Consider the following 25336-nt stretch of genomic DNA (forward strand, 5'->3'; position numbering starts at 1 on the left):
AAGCTGTAAGTAAGCTTGGAAAAAAGTTCAGTGCACTGTGAACATTAAATTTATTGAATTTTCCTGTATTTCCTCCCAGTTTACAGTTTTCAGATTCAATTATTTGTATATGTTTTGGGCCAAAGGAAAAATGTATAAATATTTAACAATACACATCAAATTGTTTAGATTTTTAACAAATTATAAAAACTTTTGATGTCTAGTAACTGTTGTAAAAACCATTTATTTGGTGATTAGGAAACAAAATTATAAATAGGGATTAAGATAACAGTGAGCCTAATGGTTCTCGGCACAAACTTATTCTAGATTCAAATTTCAATCAACTCATATTTTCCCATAGTTCCAATGTTGGTTCAACAGTGAATCCAGAAATTTGCCAGCATGGCCTGTAAAGTCCTCCAGGACTTGGTTTTATAAGGATTAAAAGGTCTCCTATTTAAAAAGTAAAACACAATTTAAGTGTGATTCCGTGCATATTTTCTCAAAGTTTAATTTCTAGTTGCATAGTTTTTTCTGGTTCACTTTATTAATTGATCCAGCTGTTATTTGAAGTGCAGCATCTTGCTGACAACCCACCAGGCAGTGACTGTAGCTTCCATGATGCAGGTGGTGCTCTTGACCGCTTTCAGTGTCCTCTCTGCGGGCGATTTTACAAGTGGAAGAAGGACCGTGACCGCCACGCAAAATACGAGTGTAGTCCTGAGCCTCGCTACGAGTGCAACATCTGTGGGCGGAAGTTCTTCCAGAAACGGGGCCTTCAGCAGCACATGGTCGTGCATTCTACTGTTTTTGGTCCATCCAATATGCTTCACCTGGAAAAAATATAAATTATTGTTATAAATTGATATTATTTATTGTTATAAAGGGTTTTGAATTGTTTAAAAGAATAAAGGTTTTGTTATGTTTGCAGCAACGGTTGAGATATTCTTGTTTTACCTACATATCTCATTGCCTGTAGGAAGGTTGTATTATGTTGCGCCGTAGTATTTGTTACAAAGAAAATTAAGTACATATAACTTTTAGACCCCATGTGATGTTTTACTGTAAAAGAAATGTTACACCTGGCATCATTGGGATCGTGTGTGTTACCATTTCGTGCTTTTACTTCACAAGTATTTATTTTACTGCACATTAAATGTTACATTTTAAACCTTCCAGATCATCAAGCAGGGCCCAAAAAGAACACTCATCTTACAAGTCCTTCCAGTTGTATAATAATTTTATTTTTAAAGGATATTTACTCCTTTGTTTTGTGTCGACAAGTGTGTTGTATTGTTCAAGAAAATCTGACATTTTCTTTTAGATATGGTAGTATTTTTTTTTTTTAAGATAGTATTATGTACAATGGATGGAAATGAGAAAATCACTAACTTTAGTATAAGAAAGTGTCACAAATTATTGTACTCACAGAAGATGTCATTCATTCTGGCTTAGATCTGGTGAAATTGTTGAAGATATAAGATTATCAAAGATAAATATGAAGACTTCTTCAAAGCAATGTCCTCAATTAAGTGTCACTCAGAACCTCATAACTGATTAGGATCAGGAAAATAATCTAAAAATATTTTACTAAAAACTACTAATAATTGTTTGCTATTCATCTTTTTATCTAGAAATACATGATAAACTTTCTTGAAACCTTCCAAACAGTCTGCTTTTTAATTCCCAAGATTGTTGAACATATCATGTCTACTTGCAGACTTCCTGATGAACCTGGCTACAGGTGAAGGCACCCAATATCAGTGTGGTAGATGTCTGCGCACCTACCGTCGCAAGGAACACCTTCGCCGGCACGAGCGCTACGAGTGCAGCGGTCAGGCTCACTTTCAGTGTCCACATTGCACGAAGCGCTGCTCGCAGCGGACCAACCTGCAGCGTCACATCTACCTCAAACATCGGGATATGGTCGGGCTCGACCAGTGTGTACAATAAACTGATTAGAGCACACATGGTTTAAGAGAATTTTATGCCCACCGTGTTAGTATTCGATTACCTGAGAATTAGTATTCAATTGAAGAAAGAAATGGAAAGAAATTTAAATCTCTGGATTGTGATACAATATGAATTGCGGGACATTTGCTAAAAATAAAATTTAATCTATACCAAACTTGTTTTTAACACTTGAGTTACGGTGAGTTTGTCACTAAGTATCCTCCTGTTAAAATGTCAATCCTTGTGATTTTGTTGTGTGCTTTGTTTTTTATGTGTTTAAGTAATTTAAAAATCGTTTTACTTAGCGGATGATGAGTGTTTATGTCTTTAGTGATGGAAAAGTTTGCAGAGCAATTATTTGAGAAAAGGTTCAGTTTTATAGTACATTCTTACCCAAAAAATGTTTGACAAGCTCTGTGTATATGTGAAGGAAAGAGAATTTTTCCGGACATTTGCCATAGTTCAGTGATACAAAATATGATGATGATACAAAAAAATAATGACACAAGTGTTACTGATTTTTTGTATCACTGAACAATGGTAAATGTAAAACAAATCCTCGTTATTTCACAATCCTTCCATTGTCAAAAACAAAATTCAAACAAAGAATTGATTCTGTTTAAATGTTACCCCTATTTTCACAATGGGTGTCAGCTGGTGGCGTTAAGGGTGTACAAATGACTGATTGATTATCTGGTTGCAGATAATTTCTTTGTTTACTGAATGTTGTGTGTAGTAAATCTATTCTGTTTTGGATGTTGGATAGTGGATGATCCAGAAATCCCTTGCCTTGTGGAACACTTAGAGATGCAGACGGTGGACAGCAAGTTATTAACAAATACGGAGACATCTGTTCCTCGCGGATTTAGAACTTCCATTTTCAAAATTAGCTTATATTTCCGTCACTTAAAAATCTTTTAATAATAACATTTTTATCCTTTAAGACGGTTTTAACTTTTTTAAACTAAATATTTTTCTTTCCTCACCATAACAGTATTATTATGGTAAGAAAAAGCCTCTCTGGACTAATGTATTAATCTGGAGTTCCTTCTTGACTTGTTCAATGAAGGGAAAGACATAAAAACGGTTCTCATGCACAAAATCCAACTAAAGAGCCAGAGTTTGAGTCAATATTGATAAATGAAAATGAAAACTCTTTTCCAGTGTGGGAAATAGTGCTCTCATAAGAGTGACTGTAATTTATTCAATGTCAAGATTTATTTTATTTCCAGCGAGGAAAAAAGAGGAAACATATTCAAACAACTTTTTGCTGTTTTTGAAACTAACTAATATTGACTAACTGGGGTTAGTAAAAAAATTTAAATTTCTTAAGTTTACTTTTCCTATATTTAATTTTTATACTTTACTTACCAACATGATGGAATGTATTATAAATAGTTTACGTTCTTTGTTTTGACTTTCAGACCTGCTATTGCCGTGGTTCACCAATGCCATAAGAAAGTTCACATGTGATAAGTGTCCTCGTGCATACTGCCGTAAGGAACATCTGCGGAGGCACCAGAGACTCGAATGTGGGAGGGAACCTGCTTTTCAGTGTCCTCACTGCAGCAAGAGATGTTCCCACAGGAGCAACCTAACACGGCACGTCCTCTTGGTTCACGGGGAACACCTGGAGACCTCCACAGAGTAGGCGGATCACATTTATGTTACCTAACAGTTTCCGATCTTATAGAAATGTAAAATGTCACAAAGTAATAAACCAATACAACTGAGTTTCGAAGGACTCGACAGAACATAACAAGTCTTTATGGAACTTACTGTAACTTTGTCAGTGCTAATGGCACTATGTATCGGGCACAGCGGCTATAGCGAAATAACAGAATCAAGCTCTGTGTTGAGCGTGGCTGCTGCTGCTTGGATGGGTGATCCTAAAGTAAATATGTCTTATTTTACCATGTGAAGTTAGGGCTAAGAAGCCCTCTCTAACACTTATCCTGGGGAAAAACGTCTTAAAGGTGACTTCCGAACCACTACAAACAGCCAGCAGGCGGGCTGCTTGCAAGGACAGGATTGCTCAGTGGTCACTCATTCAAGCAGCAGCCACGCTCGACGTTGCTTGATTCAGTTATCTTGTAATAAAAGTTGTACCCGCTACACTGCACCATTGTTCATTTGTTTGCTAAATTATGTAGATCTTTGAAGTTTCACACGTTGTTCAGCCAAATAAAACTTTACCCTTTTTTTCAATCTTCTAACCTTTGGTTTTGTTTCTAGTGGCACTCAACACAGATGAAGACTACTTCGAAGCGCCATTCTCTCCGCAGCAGAGTCAGGAAAAACCGTTTAAATGCTCAGATTGTGGCAAGAGCTATGTTCAGAAACGGCACTTGAAGCGACACGTCAATAATGAATGTGGGAAACAACCGCAACTAAAGTGTCCACAGTGCCCCAAACTGTTCACGTACAACTCGTCTCTCAAGCGTCACGAGCTGACACACCTCATGCAGCTGCGGTCTGCCAAGTTTAATTAGCGGAATAAAGTTCTTGTATTCTTCTGTTGTTTTTTCTATCTCACCTGATATAATTTAGGGTAAGATGTTAAGTCTCTGGTTGATTTCATGAACATCATTGAAAGTCTATGTTAATGGAGCAAAACAGCGTTTTCCGTCTTCTGTTAAAAATGATCTCTTCTAGATTTTTCAAAAATGATTCCAAGCAGTTTGAAGGTTGAAGGGTTCTTTTAGAGCGTAGCTGTGTTGATGGTGTTGGCTCTCATCATCCTTTTAAATATCAATACTTAAAACATCCGCCTTGAAAATTTTAGTTTGTAAAACTTTAACCCCAAGAGCGAGGTATAAATTGACTAGAGTTTAAATTGATTAAGTTGTACTCTTATCAACGTTAATGTATTTTTATTTTAACGTTGATTTTAGTTAAATATAGTGAGAAACTTTCAATATACCGCAGTGATCTGCACATCAAGTCCTTTTCAGAGAAAACCGGACTGTTATCAGACCTTTCCTTGTTTATTGTTTAGTTTTATCTAACCACGCAACTTGTTAATGTGGTTAGATTATATTCCTTAATAATCTTGTTTGTAAAGTTTATATTTTTTTGGAATAAATCTCATTATCTCATAATTCTCAGAATTTCGTCGAGTTGGGAGTAAGTGCCCCCACAAGTACTGACTCATAGCAGCAACATCATTGATTGCAAAAGTACTTTGAAACATAAGTAAAGCTGAATCAAGAAATACTTGATTGGGTTGTAATTCAATTTATTTGAACAAGTCGACATTTAGGTTTTAACATTACAATTCTCAGATCATTAAGTTTGAAAATGGAAACTGTTAATTATTTTAATTTTTAACATATTCAAATAAATTACAAATGGATTTGTTAAACATTTTGTTGGTTGTTATACTTTTATTTTTAGATTTTTATGTTATTTTAAAACAGAATAGTTTATTTGGTAGATCCTATTGTAAAACAATGTAATGGATTAATTTTAGTTTTATAACTCACACATGTTTACCAACATTGATCACTATCACAGTTAACAACCAAACATATAAGCCACAGAAAAACTTTAATTGTACTTTAGTATGATTTTAATTCTATTGTTGAAATTGACAGCGAGATTTTCAAAGTTTAATGTTTAAACTTATATTATTCTTTATAATTAATGTTTTTAATATTAAAATCTTCTATTATAATTTTAAATTAATGAAATGACTACCATTATTTATCAATCTCATCTGTAGTATAGTATTTTATTTTACTATTTTAGAAATGTTGATCTAACACAACATGTATTTTTTCAGTCGATTCCAGATTTTGTTTTGGGGAAGTTTATGGGAACAAAGAAAAGCAGATTGATCATCTCGAGAAACCTTATAAACGGTCGAGAAATGGAGAAATATTCAAGTGTCCAAAGTGTGAAAAGAGCTATCGGAGAAAGGACAATTTGGGAAGGCATTTGAAATTTGAGTGTGGAAAAGAACCACAACTCCAGTGCCCGTTTTGTCCCAGACGAACAACGTATAGTTCTTCGTTGAAGGTCCATGTAGCACACATGCACCCTGGGCTGATTCAGCATTTCCAGATGTAACTTTAACCTATCTAGTTGATTTTTGTACTTTTTTCATTAAATTATTGTTCTTGAAAAATATATGTGTTTGCTACTATCATTACCCAATGAAATAACCTAATGAATCTTTAAGTTGCGTATTGAAATTGTTAAATCACTGGAAACAATGTTTCAGAATGCAAATAGTCACTCATATTCAAGCTGGGCCTATGTAAATGTCTGCGTATTGTGCAAACAAAATATACAATATCAAATTTCTTTATGAAAACCTAAATTTGCGGTTAAATTGTATAATTTAGCTTAATTTTAATTTGCAGCTTTATATTTCTTATAATTAATTGAGTTTATTAAAAAAAATATCCTCAGAAACTATTAATTAGAAAATCTAAATATAATAAAAACACAAAGTATAAAAATTGTAATGCTAAAAATGAGGTTTTAACATTGTGCTCAAAAATTGGTTATAAAGAAACTAATTTATTAGATATAAAATATGCAATTTTTTAGGTAGAATTCATATGCACACATAAATAATTACAATTGGAAGCTCCAGAAATTGTGGATTTTATATTTTGAACAAACTTGCACACTCATTCATTAGCATATTTCCTTTTTCTGAGCAAAGGCATCAGGGGTCAGCTTTTTTAGACACACGGTACGTTTTTACACTTTTATAATCCTTACTCGAAGACTTTGTATATTATTCATTTGAAATTTTAGGAAGATGTTGACGAAACTTGGCACAACTGAAAGGTATATCCCAATTCTATAAATTTGATTTGTTAAAAATATGGCATTTATAGTAAATGCCTCACCACAGTACTGTACAGGTGATAGATCATTTCAAGTGAAGACTTGTAAGCAATAGAAATCCACTGAGGAACATCACCTCCCTTTGGCTGCCAAGTTGTGGTAATACTGTCGAGTGTTTATCATAAGCTGTTGGCCAGAGTAGGAATGGTCTGAATTATCGTGGGTGTGAAACAGACATGAGGAGTGTGTTAATGAATGAGTGAATGCAAAGATAGAACTGATGACTGTAAATTGCATTAGTAATTTTTTAAGAATTTTTTTCCTTTTGTGCAATTATGTTAATCTTATACAAAAATAGAGCATTATTTTAAATTTATGTAATTGTTTTACCTGCTTTATGATCAAAGTACAATTAATGTAATATTTAAATTTAATTAATAGCGCTGATTTTCTGTGAAAGAAAGAAGATCGTCCTTAATCTTAAAACAAATTGATCAATTAACCGTCCTTATAGGAAAGTCTGACATGTTTCTTTTTGCCCAGGTGAGTTCCTTCTCAACATTGACTCCGTCTTGGATTTTCAGAAAGATCCTCTCCAAAAATCCTTCAAGTGCTCAGTCTGTGGCAAGAGCTACTGGCGAAAGGAACATCTTAAAAGACATGTGACTTACGAGTGCGGGAAACAACCTCAGCTACAGTGTCCTGTCTGTCCAAAGAGGTTCACGTACAGGACACATCTTAAGAGTCATGTGTTTGTTAAACATAAAGTCCCTTTGGAGTCCTTCCCCAACTTTTGACTACTGGGATGTTCAATCAGGATGTTTTGTGATGCCAAAGATAATATTAAATAAGTTACATGTTGGAAATAAAACATGGTGTTATATCCTTTATTTGGGGTCAACACCTTGGTGAAATAATATTGGCCACTTATAGGAAATGATACATTAAGTAACTCTAGTAAGCAATGGAATTTAACTTAATTTAAGAATGATTGGATTCTTAACTATTGACTGTGTGTACTGTCTTAAAAAACTGGAACCAAAGAAGTCTTAAGACTATCAGAAGTGTTTAAAAATAATATTAATCTAATTTCTATTCAGAAAATGTTTCTGAAGAAATTTAATATTTTACATTTAACGAGTGATGTAATCTGCTTGAAAATGTCAATGTTATTTTTGAGTTCTTATATAAATAGCATAATTTGAAAAGTTCAGACTACATTTCTAGAAATGTTTATTTTTGAATCTAACTTATTGAAGTAATTTTAGTAAAAAAAATAGAACTGAAATAATTAATCATACTATCACAAAAAAAATTATTTTATTTAACTGTATTAATAGACAATAAGAACTGTATATGAAAGATGAGGTTTTAAAAAAGAAAATATTCTATGAAAGTACACTTTTTTGTTTGTCAATCAATATACATATCCTCCTATTTTCGTTTGCTGGACTTTAAAACAAATTGTTTACAAGTTTTTTTGTCAATATTAATAAAAACTTATTTTTGACATGAAATCATTTAACAAAATTCATTAAGAAGCTATCTACAAATATTTTGTAAAGTCTGATTAGTTATAAGGAACTGTACATCTCTGAGATTTTAAAGGTTTTTGCTTGACACTATAATGTTGAATTTATGAACGTTTTATTAGCATTACACTTCCCAATGTTCACTGGCTCACATGACCAGGAGGTCTAAAATTAGGATTACAGCGAGATAAAGGTTGCGTGATAAAAGGTTGTGTGTTTACAGTTCTGCAAAGACAACGGAAGTACTGTTGCCTTAGCAAACTTGTTTAATTTCTAAGATTTTCTAGTCGAATTTAAATAATGGTAAATTAAAGCATGATTTAGTTACATAGTGACATATTATTATAAATTTTATACTTAATACATTTATAGTTTTAGGCATACTTAGTATTTAAACATGAATTTGATTGCATATAATAGCTACGTAAGAATTGAAGTTTACAACAGTGTTGCTATGACAAATAACAGAGGAGGCAGATCTAATATCTCTATTAACGAGAGCTCTGGGAAGCTTGGGGATCTAACATAATCTGTGGAGGAGGTAGAGACTAACCTTACTTACAGCAAGCAGGTCTCACACTTGTTGTATCGCTTAGATGTAGACTGTAACTGAGGCAAGCCGTAATTGGTGCAGGTATGTCAGCCGTATGCTTAGCTTAACGTAGTGTGTGTGCCCGCCCTGCCCATTCAGATATGATTTTGTCTTGGTTATACACTATAGCTAGATCATTGTTAGATGAATGTGACTTGTGTAGTGGTCTAGAGGAGTTAGCGTTCGTAAGTGATGGAAATGAGTTGCCAACGTATTTGCTAGCTTTAAAGTCATATCAGGGTGCAATCATTTAGATATTAAAAAGGATTAATATTAGGATTATTAAAATTGTCAGACCTGTTTTATAAGAGATATCTACAAAAGTAAAATCTATGGAAAAATTAAATTAAATTTGTGTACTTGGATTTTTAAAGTATTTTTAGAATTTTTTAATATTTCTGGCACTTTTATTTCAGTGAAAGATGACATTGTGAATAATTTAAAATTATAATTTACATTATATTTAAAATGAATGATTTTCATTGATCGTCTTAAGAGAGTTTGATATATAAATTGACGTCTTAGAATAATTCATTTTATCTGTCTTTATTTGATTTGTCCTCATGTTTAATGATGAGTCCATACAGCATTATCAAGAAGATGATTTTTACATCTATAGCCCTTTGGTTAATGGATATTACTGAGTCGTAAATTCCTGTTTTGATAAGTTCAAGATACTGATATTTATTAATGAATCCATGCACTCTCTCTTTCACCTTCTGTTGGTACCCTCCTAGACAAAATTGTGGACCAACACTTTCTTCTTCAACATTTAGTTGTCAATTATTGTTATAGCCAAGTAGTACAATTTAGATTTACTGATATAACTATATTAGGTTCTCAGGGTTTGCTTTCCCTCAAAATCATTTCTTTATATTATTTCAACACTGCAAATCACGATGTATCTCACATTGACAAAAACAATTTCTTCATAATTTCATGTTAGTTCTGTACTGATGGAGCTCTTATGTCACAATTTCTCTGCTCTTACTAAATCTGCTTTAAAGAAGCCACTCCTCCCTTCTACCAATTCTATGTTTGTTATAGACATGTATTGTCTCTATGTCTGTAGGATATTCATGAAATTACTTTAACTTTGGTAACTTAGATATTGATGGATCAGTGATGCCAAACTTGGATCTAGACACTCAAAACTTCATCTTTAAATACCATTACAATGTTCTTACTCTCAAATCAGTTACCTTTGATACCCCAAGTTAACTAAGATATATAACTGTGTAGTCCGAACCTCTGAATCTTCACCAAATCTTCCTTAGTAATCTCTCAATTTTTGCTATTCTAGCACCTGATAATTCTATGATGCTCAAACTTTGCTTCTTAGTTTGCTGATTAAACTTGTTGTCTTGCCCAGATCTGAGGATACAGCTGTGGACGCCACCGCGGAAGGAGGTTCTACCACAATTCAAATGTCCGACGTGTCACCGCATGTACTGCCGGAAGGAGAGCTTGCGCCGACATGTCACATTCGAGTGCGGGAAGGAGCCGCAGTTCCAGTGCACCATCTGCGGGAAGAAGTGCAAACTGAAGAGTAACCTGCAGCAGCATGTAAGACTGTGCCATAAGAACCTGTTTGAGGCCTACAAGGCATTTTATATACATCAAAGTGGTGATAGCAGTAGCAGTGTCATATAGGTGCCATCATGTTGAAAACACAAATTTTCAAATAATATCTAATCAATAGTGGTTGTAATTTTAAAAACATTAAGGGTAAACGCAATGTAGTCAAGAAAGGCTTTGTTTCCATAATTTACTAAATAATATGTTTAACAACTAAGAAGTCCTGACTAGTTGAAGTCTTCTCTGACAACTAACAAACCATAAGATCCAAATTTGTTTGTAGTGTGAAACTTCTGAAATCTAAAGCAATTCATCTTTTCATCTATAAATTAGTTCACAAAATCTTTTTGAATTCTACGGGAACGAAAGACGTTAAAGTTTTATTTAAAAAATTTACCCACAAAAATTGCTTCAATGAAAATTTTGATTTATAAAACCTATTCTCAAAATGTACTTTCCTGGATTGTATGTCACCATTTAACAGAGTAATCCAGCATAATTTAGGGTTTTGCCAAATTTGAAGAAGATGTGGTTTGTAGGAAAGCCACTTTCAACACAACACATATTTGACATAATATGTGTAGGAATATGTTATGAAACCCATGTTCTATATGTGTGTATGGATATGTTTGTGAAAACCACCAAAGATGTGTTCTGGGGGTTTTGATCTCTTGTTCACATTTTATACTCTTGGGTTAAAAATGAGCCCATAACAGCTCATTTCTTATAGCAATTCTTTACTGTCAGTTAAGAGATTAAAATCGATTTTAGCAATTTTTGAAGTTGCAATTAATTCTTAAAACATTTAATAAGAAAATTATTTAAATCAATAAAAAACTAAGTCCTGGAAGCTCAAGCAAGTGTATACGACTAACTGAAAGAATTGCTAATAAATCATTTACAGAATTTGAACAAATAAAATAAACCTGTAGAAAAATTTGGAAAATGGTTTAATGAATTATTACAGAATACGTTTTTATAGTAGTGACGAATAAAAGTTAATTATAATTTAGTAAGAGTGATATGAATATAAATTTTAATTTAGTTGTAATGGAAGTTTGTGTTTTCAATGAACTTAAGCTATAGATAAAGACAAATGATAATCATTTTGAATTGTTATTTATTGTTTTCACATTATTTTTGGGAGTTTGTGGTGAGGCGTGGTATTGTTGTAAAGTGATATTAATAGGGTGCTTTCTGAATTTCCTAGGAGTTTAAAGCCTGCCCCTATTGGCGGGGAGTGTTGGAGGTGTTAGCTGTTCCGTTATTGTAAATATGTTAATTTGTTAAAACTAATTATGTAAATAAAGTTGTTGTTAGGTTTTAGGGGCATTCTCGAAGTAGCTTTTGGTTTGTAGATACATCCAATCAAAATATTTGTTAACGTAGATTTTTATAGATAAAATAACTTAGTTGATATCTTTTTGAAGCAAGTCGTATCACTACTAATATTTGATAATTATTATATATTATTTTATTGTTGTTTGATTTCTAGTCTTTGTGTGATAAAGAGTTTTAGTTATTACAACAATTATTTGAACAACTGACAGAAAAATCAAAATTTGTTTGAGTGATAATATTAATTATGCATTATTTGTTTGTCAATATTGTATAAAATACTATGTTTACCATTTTTGTTTCGTATTATTTTGCAGTTAAGATTATATTCTGAATTTATGTAGCTTTAATACTGTGATCAAAATACTCTATTCATACAGGCTTTGAGATCCAATTGTTCATCTAGGTCCATTTGTTTTAGCATTTTGAAATTGGAAATCTTTTGGTTTATGACCAATAGTTTTATCACCTTGTTGGAGTATGTTTTCACAATTTTATTTTAACTTTTTGCTTAGCATTAAATGACTGTGAACTGTAAGAGTAGGGGGTTTATGTAACTAGTGAAGGTTCCTGGTAATGTATTTTGTATTTGTTTGGTTGGCAGACTTGTTTTATATTCCCTGCCAGCTATGCGACTGAAACTATCCGCAGGAGTAAACTTTGGTATGATCACAGTTTCATGGCCTGCTAGTGGAAATAAGTTCAGATTGAACAATTATACATTTTTTACTTTGTACAGAATAGACTCGATAATGGTTCATTTGTTTTATTGTATGTTATGTTTTTAAAATATTATATTAATTCATATATATTTAGAGCCATTTTTGTGATATACTTAAATTACAACACATCTTCAATGTTTTGGTTACAATTTTATTGAAAAGTGTAAGAATAATCATTCTATATATTCATATAATTATTCTACGGGCTAACTTTTATTGATTTGGAATTAATTTTTTAATAAGAAATAGTTTTTTAGTATACTACTTAATTTTTAATTGTTATTACTTATTTTTTGGAATCCTACATGAGATATTTGACTGAACATCGGCAAAGCGTATTACTCGTGGGGCTGGAGACAATCTATTACACTACCTTGTTACACAAATTATTTATCTTGATAATTGACGCACAACTACAGGAGCGTGAAAGCATCCATAGTATAAGGAAACGATGGTGTGTTTGTGTTTCTTCAGATATAATTATTGTTTATACTTATCAGGATTATTTTTAAATTGATTATACAGCGTCACAAATTTATCAATCCATTATTTTTGGAATAAAATATATTATATTTAAAAATTTGTTAAATACACAAAATGAAAAATAAGTCTTAGTTGTAACAATAGGAGTGAGTATAGTAAGATGTTAAGCTAGTGTAGTTGACTTTTCATTGAGTTAATTTTTTAAACTTTAAGAGCCACAGCCAGTTAAGATAACTTTTCTGAATACAAATTTTTCATCTCCCCGGAGATATTAAGCACTTAAAGTAAGAATTTTGGGAAATTTTGTATTCAGGTCCAAATAAAAACTGATAAAAATAAAAATGTAAATATTAACACTAGAAATATAATTTCAACTTAAAAATAAGATTTTGTATTAAATTAAATTTAAAAACATTCTGTTTGAAAATAAAATATTACTTAAGGAAATTACAATTTTACTAACAAAAACATTTTCTCCAGTTACTTTAGATATCACTGTGAAACATTCATATCCACAGCAGTTTTTCTATGGTCCTAATTATAAAATGATTATAATACAATGTTAAATGCCTACAGTTATTTGATAAATTATTTTTTAATTTTTTCCTATCTTTAGGAAAGATATGTTTGAGGCTGTGACTAAAATTTATTTAAACTTTTAAAAATAAATCGTCCAAACACCGATGCATTAAAATATTATTACCAATTCATATTACTCATATTGATATTAATGATTTAAACTAAATTTAATAAGAAAGAATTTTTGCATACTTATATAAATTTTCAACAATAAACTACTTTTCAAATGATTTATTGCAACATTATATTGATATTTTAAAATAATAGTAAAAGTTACAAAACATTAAAATTATCAGTTAAACTATAATTCAGTATATCTATTTACTTTTTATGGTCGTATAGTAATTTTGAATTAATACTAATGTGTTATATTTTATTACATGAGACGTTTACGCCTCAAATAAAAAATAACTTAGGAGTTTTATAAAAACTAGAATTGTTTAAAGCTGCCATGAGAGGCTAGAAGTCTTAAGGAGAGTGTATGAGTCTATAATGTGGATTATTTCTCAAAATCTTGATAATGCCTGTATGGATTCCACAAAAGATTATCAGGAATGTGTACAATATTCCAGCCATGTATTCAATTTGAGTGATATCGTTGTCAACGTAATCCATCAATCAAAATGTAATAAATTGTACATAGCCTGTTGTATGTATAGTAAGTTTCAGACCGAGTCGCTTAGCCTTGTTGGTTTCTCTTGTATATAAACGATTGTTGTTAACATTTTATAGTTTATAACAATAGTTTTTACTTTTTATAGGAGATTTACACCTCCCACCCTGTAAAGCTAACCAATAAAATATTGATAAAGGAATTTGTTGTTTTACTTTATCACCTCGATTGTTCCATTCTAGGTCGGGAAATTGAGATGGTTTTTACATTTGTGTTGATCAAAGTGCAATTTTAAATTGTTTTTATATTAGTAAAATAATAAACATCTCTTCTTTCTTGACTTTTTCTCAAACAAGCACGTTATGTATTTTTTTAAACATTTTCTACTTTGTGTTCAACTAATATAGTAAACTTAATGTTTATATTTTATTTTATATAACTTCATAACAATTATAGTTGATATTAACGTGTAATTATTATCACAACATATAAATAGCAAAATAGAAAGCCAAAATTTTAATGTAAACAAATGTTTCTCTCTTTGTCAAATTTCAGCGGCGTGTCATCAGCTTTAGATTATGTGTAACAAAATTGTATAATGTTTTGTAAAAATTGTCATAATCATTTGAATTCTAAAATATTCTGGGAAAGTTTTCTAATTTTAACACATCAACCATAAACCAACTCAGTTTGAGCCAAGAAAGATGGACTCACCACATCCCGAGTCTTGCATCTTCGTATGTATGCATGATATATTTTCCAATTTTTAACATTCAGAAAATATTGAAAAGAATATTCCTATACAGTGTGTTTTTTTTTTTTAGGTAAACTTGGTTGTTTCTCATTTCAGGAATAGACTAAAAAAAAACTAACATAATAGATACATGTTATAACAATTTTTTCGTCATCAAAGATTGAAACACAGATTTGTAAGGTAAATTAATTTTCCTATAATGTTTTGTAAATGTACCTCTGTATATGATAGCCTACCTTGTGATTGTAGGTGAACAGTAAATACAGCTTCAATGCTTCTACAATAAGTATACTATTTGTAACATCAAAGAGAGCTGTTGGTATGGCCCCCTATTGTTTCTCTAGTCCTAATTGTGCAGTAAGCCACTGGAGCAAGGCTTGCCGTTTGTGTGTCTGTCTATGTAGTGATAGACATAGTAAAGACAATAGGAAATCCATAGTAAAGTAAATGTTTCACTTTATCGTCTCACATTTTTGTGTTTATTCTTCAAAATGGTGTTACTACAAAATGTATACTTTTTCAGCTTTAATTTCTCTACTGTACATTGTTATACAGGAGGAATCATCCTTGTTGTAAAAATAAATTTGTATTTTCATGGAAAATGTCTTTTTTTCTCTAAGTAAAAGTTTGTTTTTGCAGAACGTTTATCATTATATTTGTGTGTTTATATATGTAAGTGTGGTGAAAAAATTAAATAGATTGATTTTGATGTAACTAATGGTGTAGCATATATTTTATATTTACAAGATAGATTTTAGTTTAAATATTTTGTCAAAAACAAAAACCAGTGATCAAATAATTTTTGTTACAATATTACTATTTATAATCCATTAATTGTTAAACTTTTGAAAAGGTAAACTTTATCAGTTTAAATGTACTAATTCAAATTTTACAGTATTTTTTAAATATAAAATAAAATATGATTAATTTGTTAAGTTCTTACTAAATAGTTGCCTATAAATAAATATAGGCATGGTTTAAAATTCCATAGTTCACATCAGCATTAATTTTTTTAGTAGTGTAATTTCATTTAAGAATGCGATGTTTCTCAGGGATGCAAATGATGCCAACCTAGACATCGTAGAACAGCCTTGTAGAAGGTAGTGTAAAATCTCTATTGTTAAATTAATAAATAAAAGACATTTTTGTAAACATATTAATAAAACAGATTAAAAAGAGAAATAAATTTCTCCTAAATTCGAACATTCATAACCCTGTTTAGATTGCACTAAAAATGCGTAATATTGAATTTTAATAGATGGAAAATATTGTGGGGTGTAAGAAGTGAATTATTTGTGCATGAATAATCACCAACTATGTGCCCTCGTTTTTTGTTTTGAATTGTGTAAGTATTTTCATACATGATCAAATACATTATTACACACTTTGAGTTAAATTGTGAAAGTGATTATGGATCTGTTTAAATCTGGAAGAAATATTTTAATATTTTCAGTGCATCTATAAATAGTTTTTATTAATATAATTTTATGTTGTCGTGTTGGCAGCACCTGCGTCACTGTTCAACAGGATGTTCCAGCAGAGTCTGGACAAGTCTGTGGACGATCAGGAGGCCAAGTTTGTCTGTTGCGTCTGCGGCAAGAAATGCAAACTCAAAGGGAACCTCAAACAACACATGATGGTTCATGCTGACCTTCTCCTGTAAATTATCTGAAAATTATTGAATAAAGGTTGGCAAAATGAAACCTGACTGTACGTTCATACATATTTACTTATTATGTTTTTTGTGTGCTCTAGCATTAAGTATTGAAATATGTGTTGATTTTGAATTTCTCCTTTCTGTGATTCGGGGATCAGATAAGAATTAACTTATTAAGATACAAAGTAGCAGATCATCTGTGTACAGTATTTTTAAGCTAGATATAAAAAACTAAAAGTATATATAATTTTGCAAAATTTGCAATTTTATATTAGAATGAATATTTTTTGTAAAAATATATCTTAATCTACAGCTTCTTTTGTAAAAGTCGTATTCAAATGTTCATTCAAATCATTGGTATTTTACGGTGATTATTTATATTGTACAATTCAGTGTTTATAATGAATAATGAGAAATATGCAATAATTTGGTACCACACAGTATCTGTAAACATTTGTTTGATTGTATGTTTCAATAAATGTTATCCGTAGCCAGTTATCAATAATATCAACAATCGAGATAACTTTGATATTTAAACATTACTGCAGGCGCGTTGACTGACAGAAGACTGTTCAAACAGGTTACCACACGTTCTACGGCAAGTCAGGACGTGCCAAGGAGTTCAAGTGCGAGGCTTGTGGTCGCGCGTACTGCCGTGTGGAGCACTTGAGACGCCACCAAACCTACGAGTGTGGGAAGGAGCCACAGTTCCAGTGTCCGCACTGCGGCAGGCGTGCCAAACACCGTGCAAACCTGTACACACACATGGTGCGCTGCAAGATGGCGAACATGCAGACCAATGTCACCTGGAAACCAGCACCTGTTGACAACTCGGTGGATGAGTTCGGCACCATATACAAACCGAAAGACGACCACACACGAATTTCCTTTGAGGAATAAATGGTTTTACTTCAATTTTTGTTTTAATTTTTAATTTTACCTTTTGAATCATAATAATTCCACTTTGCAATTTGTCCCTAATTCTAATCACCGCCTAAAATTGTGTAAAATAACTTGTTAGGTTAAATAACTATAAATACGGTGTGGGGTCCATCTGATTTTATACATTGTGAGTGATTATAATCATTAACACCAAGCTAAATTACGTAGGAGTCTTTGTTATTAGTAGTAGTAGGATTCTGTGTACCAATACACTCAAAGCACTATTTTTGATGATTTGAGCTATACTGATTGTTCTCAAAAACATCATTTACGATTCAAGAGTCTTACGGCTTTGTATCGTCCTGCTTTAACTAAGTAATCCTATGACTCAAGAAACTGATGGTCTCGTATTGTCCTACTTTAACTGAATGATCCTATGACTCAAGAGTCTTACGGCTTCCTATCGTCCTGCTTTAACCCTGGAACTGGCCATCATTTTTCCCAAAATGGCAGGCACTTTTTGGTGATTTTGTAAGGGTTTTGTATTTTAATCACTGCTCATCTATTTTTTAAGATACAAACATTTTAAAAACATCAATGTCTTTAGAAATAAATGCAGTTTCTCAAAAAAATATTAAAGTTTGAATCATTGAATATATTTTTATTTTTTTACAGATTAACGTAAAAATATTAGTAAAGAATACATTTTTCTCAAAATGTATAGCACCCTCTCAGGTAATATGAAAGTTTTTAGAATAATTCTAAAATATACAAAAGTATTCTTATATACCTCAATTACAAATTACAAAAAATATTTAGGTAAAAGAAGTTTATTGGTACTTTTGGATAATATATCTATAAAAATTACAAAATCTGAAAAAAGTTTGTATAGCACTATTATGTATACCATTGTGACATTTTGGAATCTATTGGATGAAAAAATATTTTTTTTCTAAGAGATAAATATATGTAGAAGAGAAAAAATATGATATTTATAGAAGTTTACATTGTATAAGATATTTTATATGGCAACAAATTTTTTTTTCTATTTTTACAAAAGTCAAAATTGTGAAATAAATGCCTAACTTTTTTAGCTAACAATTTTCTTTTCATCCAAATATTATTTATAAAGATAGAACGTTTATTGAAGTTTACAAAAATGTACAACAATGTATTTTTATCTCTATTATTTTTTTGTTAAAAAAATAAAACAAGCGATGGTCAAAAAAACGCTAATACCTTCAGAAAAAGTAAAAAAAAAATTACTTTTATAATAAATACCTTTGTATAAATTTAAATCAAAATTTTATTTTAGTTAAAATTAAATTGTCTACAAAATAATAAAACACTGAACCTACGTGAACATAGGCTTATTTTCAGTTTCACAAAAATCCAACCTATTCGCTAAAACTTAACCTAACCTCTACATTTTTCACTTCACTAATTAAAAACAAAAACAATAAACAAACTTTTATTTATACACACTAAATAACGAGAAGTCTAAAATATCCAAATAAATAGCAAGCAATACACTAATACCGGCAATGACGTAATAACAACAAAGAAATCAACACGGCAACCATGCGATGCGTTGTTCTTTCTCTACTGGCTGAGTCGGTGATTGCGCAACAGAACAAAAATAAAAATACTAGTTCATAGTCTTCGTTGTCTATTATACTGTTGCTTAGAGCAATTCTTCTTCTTTGTTTTGATATGATTTTCACTATTTCCAGACAACGATAAAGTAACAAAAATAACAAAATTGAATGAAGCTATTTTCGACGCATTAGGCATTTTGAGATTTTACAAAACACGAGCTTTTCAAACGCTTATTTTATAAACATTTATTTTCCTACTGGCTATTGAAAAGATGTTTCTGAAAGCCAAGAATACACTGTTTTCAATGACGACACTTACGATCGTGTAGAACGTAAACTCACGACAGGGAATGTTTACAAACATACGGTAATTTTAGCGTGTTCGGAAATTACGCAAACAAATGGCGATCGGAAAATGCGAACATCCAGGTTTAGAATTTTATAATGAAAGATTTAACTTAACTATAGAGCGTTTTATGATATAATATGAAACCTTGAATCTTTTATCTTTATATTTACGTATGTTTTACTTCAAACAAAGTAAAAATAGACTTGCTGTGAGAGATCATATTACGACATAGTTAATGCGTCGAAAATAGCTTAGTGCCATTTTGAAACTGTAATTAATGCGTCGATAATCGCTTAAAGCCAGTTGCAGGGTTAACTAAGTAAGCCTATAACTCAAGAGACCGATGGTCTTTTGTCCTGCTTTAACTTAATGATCCTATGACTCAAGAGTCTTACGGCTTCCTATCGTTCTGCTTTAACTAAGTAAGCCTATGACTCAAGAGACTGACGGTCTCGTATTGTCCTGCTTTAACTGAATTACCCTGTGACTCAAGAGACTTACAGTCTCGTATTGTTTTGCTTAACTAAATAATCCCGTGCTTAACAGTTATTTTGATTTATTCCTCTATTATTTTGATTCCAAGCTACACTAATAAATTACCAAATGCCATGTCCCAATAAATTATTTTGTCCAAATATAATTTGGAAAACGTCTAATAAATTCTAATATTTTATTTCTCCCACTGTCAGAAAATTCTTGACTCTTCAGTCTGAAGTAAAAAGTTAGACTGAACACTAGACTCCTTATTTAAATGTGTTTTGTTTCTATTATTATTTATCTGTTAATAATCTTGTGTTATTTATGTTATAATATAGTCTTTTTTATCAAGCTATTCAAATAGTTAAAATAAATATTTTGCCTTGTTTACTATTTACTGAGAAAAACGGTTAAGAATACTAAAGTACACTTTTCACTATTCTTTAAAAATGTAAATAATTAAAATTTGTTGTATAAAGTTAACAAAAATAGAAAAGGATGTAGTTTAAAAATCCTGTTTAGGTATCCACTTTTTAATTTTACTTGTTTTAATTTTAAACAAAACAATAGAAATTTGTTTAAAAGAAGGAAAGAGATGACCGAGGTCAGAAGAATTAAATGTGGAAGCTGCTGGTAATTGCAATAGTCTCACTCTGACATTGGTTGCACAGTTGTAGGCTGCGTGGTTTCTGACCTTTGGACAAGGAAGATGTTCCAAGGGCACTTCAGGTGTGAATGCGGCAAATCCTACAAGCAGAAAAGGAATCTGCAGCGCCACAAGAACTACGAATGTAACCAGGAACGTCGCTTCCACTGTCTGTCATGCCAGAAGAAGTTCAAATTTAAGCAGCACGCACAGGAGCATATCAAGTTGGTGCACAAAGTGGACTCGAGTGAGGTTGACAGCTATCTTGGTGGACGGTGAACACAGAAATGCCTTATCCTAATTGATTGATAAAAATATTGCATTATTAAATCTTATGTTCATACTGTGTTTAATTCATGATTTTGTACAGAAAATATATTTGTTGATTTGTTGGTTTTTTTCCTTGTTATATATTTTGTTAAATTATTTCCATTAGTTCACCATGTGTCCTACATTATTTTCAGGCAGTTGATACAGTGTAGGCCATATATCCGCAATCGAAGCACAATTTTTGTTTTATGAGTGTCAAATGTAAAACCTTTTTCACTGTCGCGAAATAAAACACATTACAGGTGCATGTTAGGCTTCATTTATGAATATATAGATGTTTGAAAAACCCTTAGCTAGGCATAAAAAAAATCTTTTTCACCCATAAAAACATGGCAACTCAATCCAAACTTCCTCTCCTCTTCAAATTAACTTCAGTCATAGTTACCATCTGCCCTTCCGATGAGAAAAAACTTATGGTTAAAAAAAGGATGTAACGGTGGAAATTAATAATTATTTTGCAGCAGACTTTTACTAATCTATTATTCACCTGAAGTAAAAAAATGTTAAGCACCATTGAACAAGTATGCAAGAGAAGATTAAATTTTAAAATAAGTACACAAATTATTTAAACAATAAGTATTTTCACCTATACACTTGCTTTAAAAACTATCCTTGTTGTTCCACAATAGTGTCCAATAGTCTTGACTGATTTTAACCAATCCATCTTAATGTTTTGTATATTGTTGCAGTATGGGATCAGCTAATAGGTTCCAGAATGTCTACAGGGAGCAAGGGTGGCTTCAGATGTGAAAACTGCTCACGGGTCTACTCCCAAAACTATATACTAACCAGGCACTTGAAATACGAGTGCGGTCAAGCACCGCGCTTTAGCTGCACGGTCTGCTCCAAGCGATTCAAGCGCAAATCAGTTCTAACAGAACATCTTAAATACATTCATGGATTCAGTAAGGACCAGGCTCGCATTGTATCCGACTCTTGAACCATTTTTGATACATTTTTGTAAAAGACTTTGTAAAACTGTAGGAGATTTTATTTTGAAATAAAATTATGGTCTTTATACACTTTTTGGAATGTTATTACATTTAACCTGAAATATGTAGATTGAATTGTCTCAGATGACATTTTTTGTTGTAGATGGGGTAGTCAGTCGATTGAGGTCTTTTATATCGTTTCTAGTGTTCCAGCTCCCCCAGACTTACTTAATTTTTTGGTATGTAAGGTTGCAATATTTTTGTTTTGTAGGGTGATAAGGATAAAGATGTGAGATCGCATTATCATTACTCGATGAAGTTTGTTTGAAGTCGCTCAAATATCTGCAGTTCTGAAGGAAGACTGATATGCTGTAGTTTATGCTATTTGTCGCATGCTTTTTTAGTATTTATTTTTGATGGCTAGACTGTTTTTACCTTAATTAATTATAAGTTCACACCAAACAGTATGCAGTGACTCCCCCTGTGTTGCAGATGGCCTGGGGTCTGTGAATCCCACGTACCATCAGTGTCCGGATTGCAACAGGAATTTTACATTGGCTTCATCGCTGAAGCGTCACTTGGACTTCTCTTGTGGCCAGTCCCCCAGGTTTGCATGCCAGCTCTGCTCGAAGAAGTTCCGCCGCAAGGACTATCTCAATGAGCATCTAGCCAAAAAGCATGGCGTTAAAAAGGCTTACTTTTACATGGAAAGCAACAAGTGACTTGCGTATTCACGTAAATAAACGTATTATTACTGTGCCATCTGTTTGTGCCTTTCAAGATTTCCCCTGCTTTACCATTAATGGTCATAGGGGTAACGAAAAAGACTTCACATAAAAGCAAAGGTTTGTGAACGCTACAGTTACAACTGAGGGCAGTGCTTGTTGTGGTAATCAAATTCAATTACTCATGAAAACAATCATTTGAAATTTTGGAATAGTGCACGAACATTTATCTCAATTGCTAAAGATCTAACCATACTTTTTCTTTGCAGATGATGACATCGATGATGATAATGTGACTGTTTTAATTGTGAAAAAGAGGCGCAGACGAAAGATTAGGACTTTCGGGGAGGTGAAGAAGCGGAAACCAAGAGAGAAGAAGCCCAAGGAGCCAAAAGAACCCAAGCCAGAGACGATCTGGCAGTGCCAACTGTGTGGGAAAGTGTATAAAGCCGAGTTCGCACTACGTCGCCACTTGGAATTCTCCTGTGGTAAGCCGTTACCCCGATTTCAGTGCCAGATCTGCATGGGGAAGTTCCGACGCAAGGACTACCTCCAGGACCATCTCATAAAGTTTCACAGCATCAGGATGACTCTGGCTGAGATAGAGCACATTTCTTACATACATTATTGAGTAACTTATCCAAATTTTTGTTCTTACCATCATACATAATGTTGTTACGTTAGTATTGTATGTATGGATAAAAAATAAGAGTCAAACTGTTGTTTATTTATAGATAAATAATTTTCATTAGATTATTTTCTTAGCATTAATTCTTTTTTCTTGTATTAGTATTAAATAATCATATTTTTCTTTTCTATAGATACTTGGTTCTTTAACTATTAAGTGTGTGTTGTATTATTAGTCAATTCTCTTGAGTAGAAATTTTTGGGAATGCATGAAATATTTATTACAATTATTTATTTAAAATAAGAATGCTATAACCGATTATAAAACTTTGAACTGACCACAAAGACAAACTTCGAGCATAAGATATGTTTTTAAACACATTTACATTTTTTCTTTTTAACACCGATGAATGTACAGATTGAATTTCCTTTTTGAGAATTGTCGAGAATAAGTCTTATTTTAAGGAAGAATTTGTTAATGATTTATTATTGTAAGTTGTACTTTTAATCTTGGTTTATGAAACCTTAACGTTGATTTAAATTAATAAAGTATTTTTGAAAATTTGTGGTTTTTCTGTAACAGTCCTTATTTAAAAATCAAATCTCACTGAGAGGTGTGTAATTCACGTATATGTTGGTGTTTGGAATTTTCAGACTTGGTTTTAATTATCTCACTTTGTCTGGACTCCACGTCCTGCCCTACCAATCCTATCCCCTCTCAGCCATTGGTAAAATGCCACTTATCAATGCAAGGGAGATAATGTGAATATATGTTGATCTCTTAATCTCAAAATAACTCTCTCTTATATAGATTATGAAGAGTGAAATGTTGGTCAATGAATTCAGTAAATTAGATCTTGTGGAATAAGTGTTAATCTACAATATAAATATCTAATGGCATCTGTCTGTGTGTTTGTTACTCAGTCATGTAAAAACTACTGGACCGATTTTCCAAAACTTTTATATGGACATTCTTAGAGTCCCTGGTTAACTAACATATAGGCCTATTCTTATTTCAAAAACCCCTCTGGGCTTAGTCTCTAAAGTTGTGAAAAGTCGCATCTTGCTCTCTAAAGTTGTATTACAGCAAACAAATATTATTAATTGAAAGAGCCTGTTAAATGAATGAACTTTTCTGTCTAAACATTGTGGTATGACAGCACAACTATATGTCTAGTTAATTTAACAACTATCCTCAATTTGTTTACATTGATAGAGTGAGCTTGATAGTAACAACACTTTTTATTTCAACCTTTTCTGTAACCGCTGTTGAGCACAGGGTAAGAAAATTTACAGATGAAAAAAATTAAAGTTTAGGTAAAAATATACTTTTAACTGTACATTTGAGCAAATATTAAGTATTCAGTCAATACTATAATGTAGATATTAAAGACAAAGTTACTGTCTAACATTTATTATACCTGTTTGCATATATTTTCTTGATCAAGGAAACAAGGAAAATAAACTATTGTATAAAAAATACTAAGGCCAGAGTAAATTACAATTTCCATAAAAATACACTTTTTGACATATTTTCTTGATTGTAGCAATTAGGCAAACTCAAGATTGGTGTCGGAAATAAAGTTCACCTGCAAGACCTATGAAATTGCATGTGAAGCCGCGGGTAACTGCTAGTTATATATTTTTCTGTTAGCAATGCATTATAATCGATATGTGAACCTTGGTATGATTTGGTATTTATAACTACTTGATCATGATGTGAATACTTATTTAATTCACACATTTTTAAGTTGTGAAGAGGATACAAATTGAAATTCAGTTAAAATTTTGTTTGTTTCCCATAGTAAATCACCAATGATAAATATTTGTTTAACTTGTTCTTTAGAGTAAGTGATGGTGACTAATGCTTGTAGGTAGGATATTGAAGGACTTTGCTCCAGTCGAGGAAGAGTGAAATTCAATGTACGTTTAGGTTGAATCCTTTAAGTATCATAAGTGACAAAGATTCTTTATTAACATGCTCTTTGAGAACAGTATCAGTGTCATAGAAAGCGATACAAGTGTGTTTCACAAAATACAATGTTTTGTAATGATATACAAAAGGTTACATTGCAAAATTCAAATGTGAAATGCTCTTTGAACAAAATTCTTCTGTGGCATAGAAGGGGCATTCAGCAAGCCATTTGTTGCCAACATGAGTTCCTTCTCTCTCAGCTCTGATGGCAG

General features: G+C 31.8%; 3 protein-coding genes across 6 annotated transcripts in view; all 3 read left to right on the forward strand.

The window, feature by feature from the left end:
• Positions 1–25336, forward strand: part of LOC124356129 (longitudinals lacking protein, isoforms A/B/D/L-like) — a 605681-nt gene that overhangs the window by 530183 nt on the left and 50162 nt on the right. Inside the window, exon 5 of one of the 4 annotated variants that reach the window (XM_046807282.1) lies at positions 10232–14374. The exons of the other annotated variants lie outside the window; for them this stretch is intronic. Within the exon in view, the coding sequence (XP_046663238.1) occupies positions 10232–10512 (281 nt within the window). The 3' untranslated portion in view covers positions 10513–14374. Of the gene's footprint in view, positions 1–10231; positions 14375–25336 lie in introns of those variants that run through there. 4 annotated transcript variants of the gene reach the window in all.
• Positions 1950–4448, forward strand: LOC124356143 (zinc finger protein 525-like). The gene is made up of 3 exons (XM_046807302.1): positions 1950–2131; positions 3357–3579; positions 4168–4448. Coding segments are annotated over exons 2-3 (258 nt in total). The 5' UTR covers positions 1950–2131; positions 3357–3578; the 3' UTR covers positions 4425–4448.
• On the forward strand, positions 22468–23711 carry LOC124356136 (zinc finger protein PLAGL1-like). Its single transcript, XM_046807294.1, has 2 exons — positions 22468–22642; positions 22792–23711. The coding sequence occupies exons 1-2, from the start codon at positions 22600–22602 to the stop codon at positions 23151–23153; spliced, it is 405 nt and encodes a 134-aa protein (XP_046663250.1). The 5' UTR covers positions 22468–22599; the 3' UTR covers positions 23154–23711.

Source organism: Homalodisca vitripennis, chromosome 2 (assembly GCF_021130785.1).
Source record: "Homalodisca vitripennis isolate AUS2020 chromosome 2, UT_GWSS_2.1, whole genome shotgun sequence".
Classification (NCBI taxonomy): Eukaryota; Metazoa; Arthropoda; class Insecta; order Hemiptera; family Cicadellidae; genus Homalodisca; species Homalodisca vitripennis.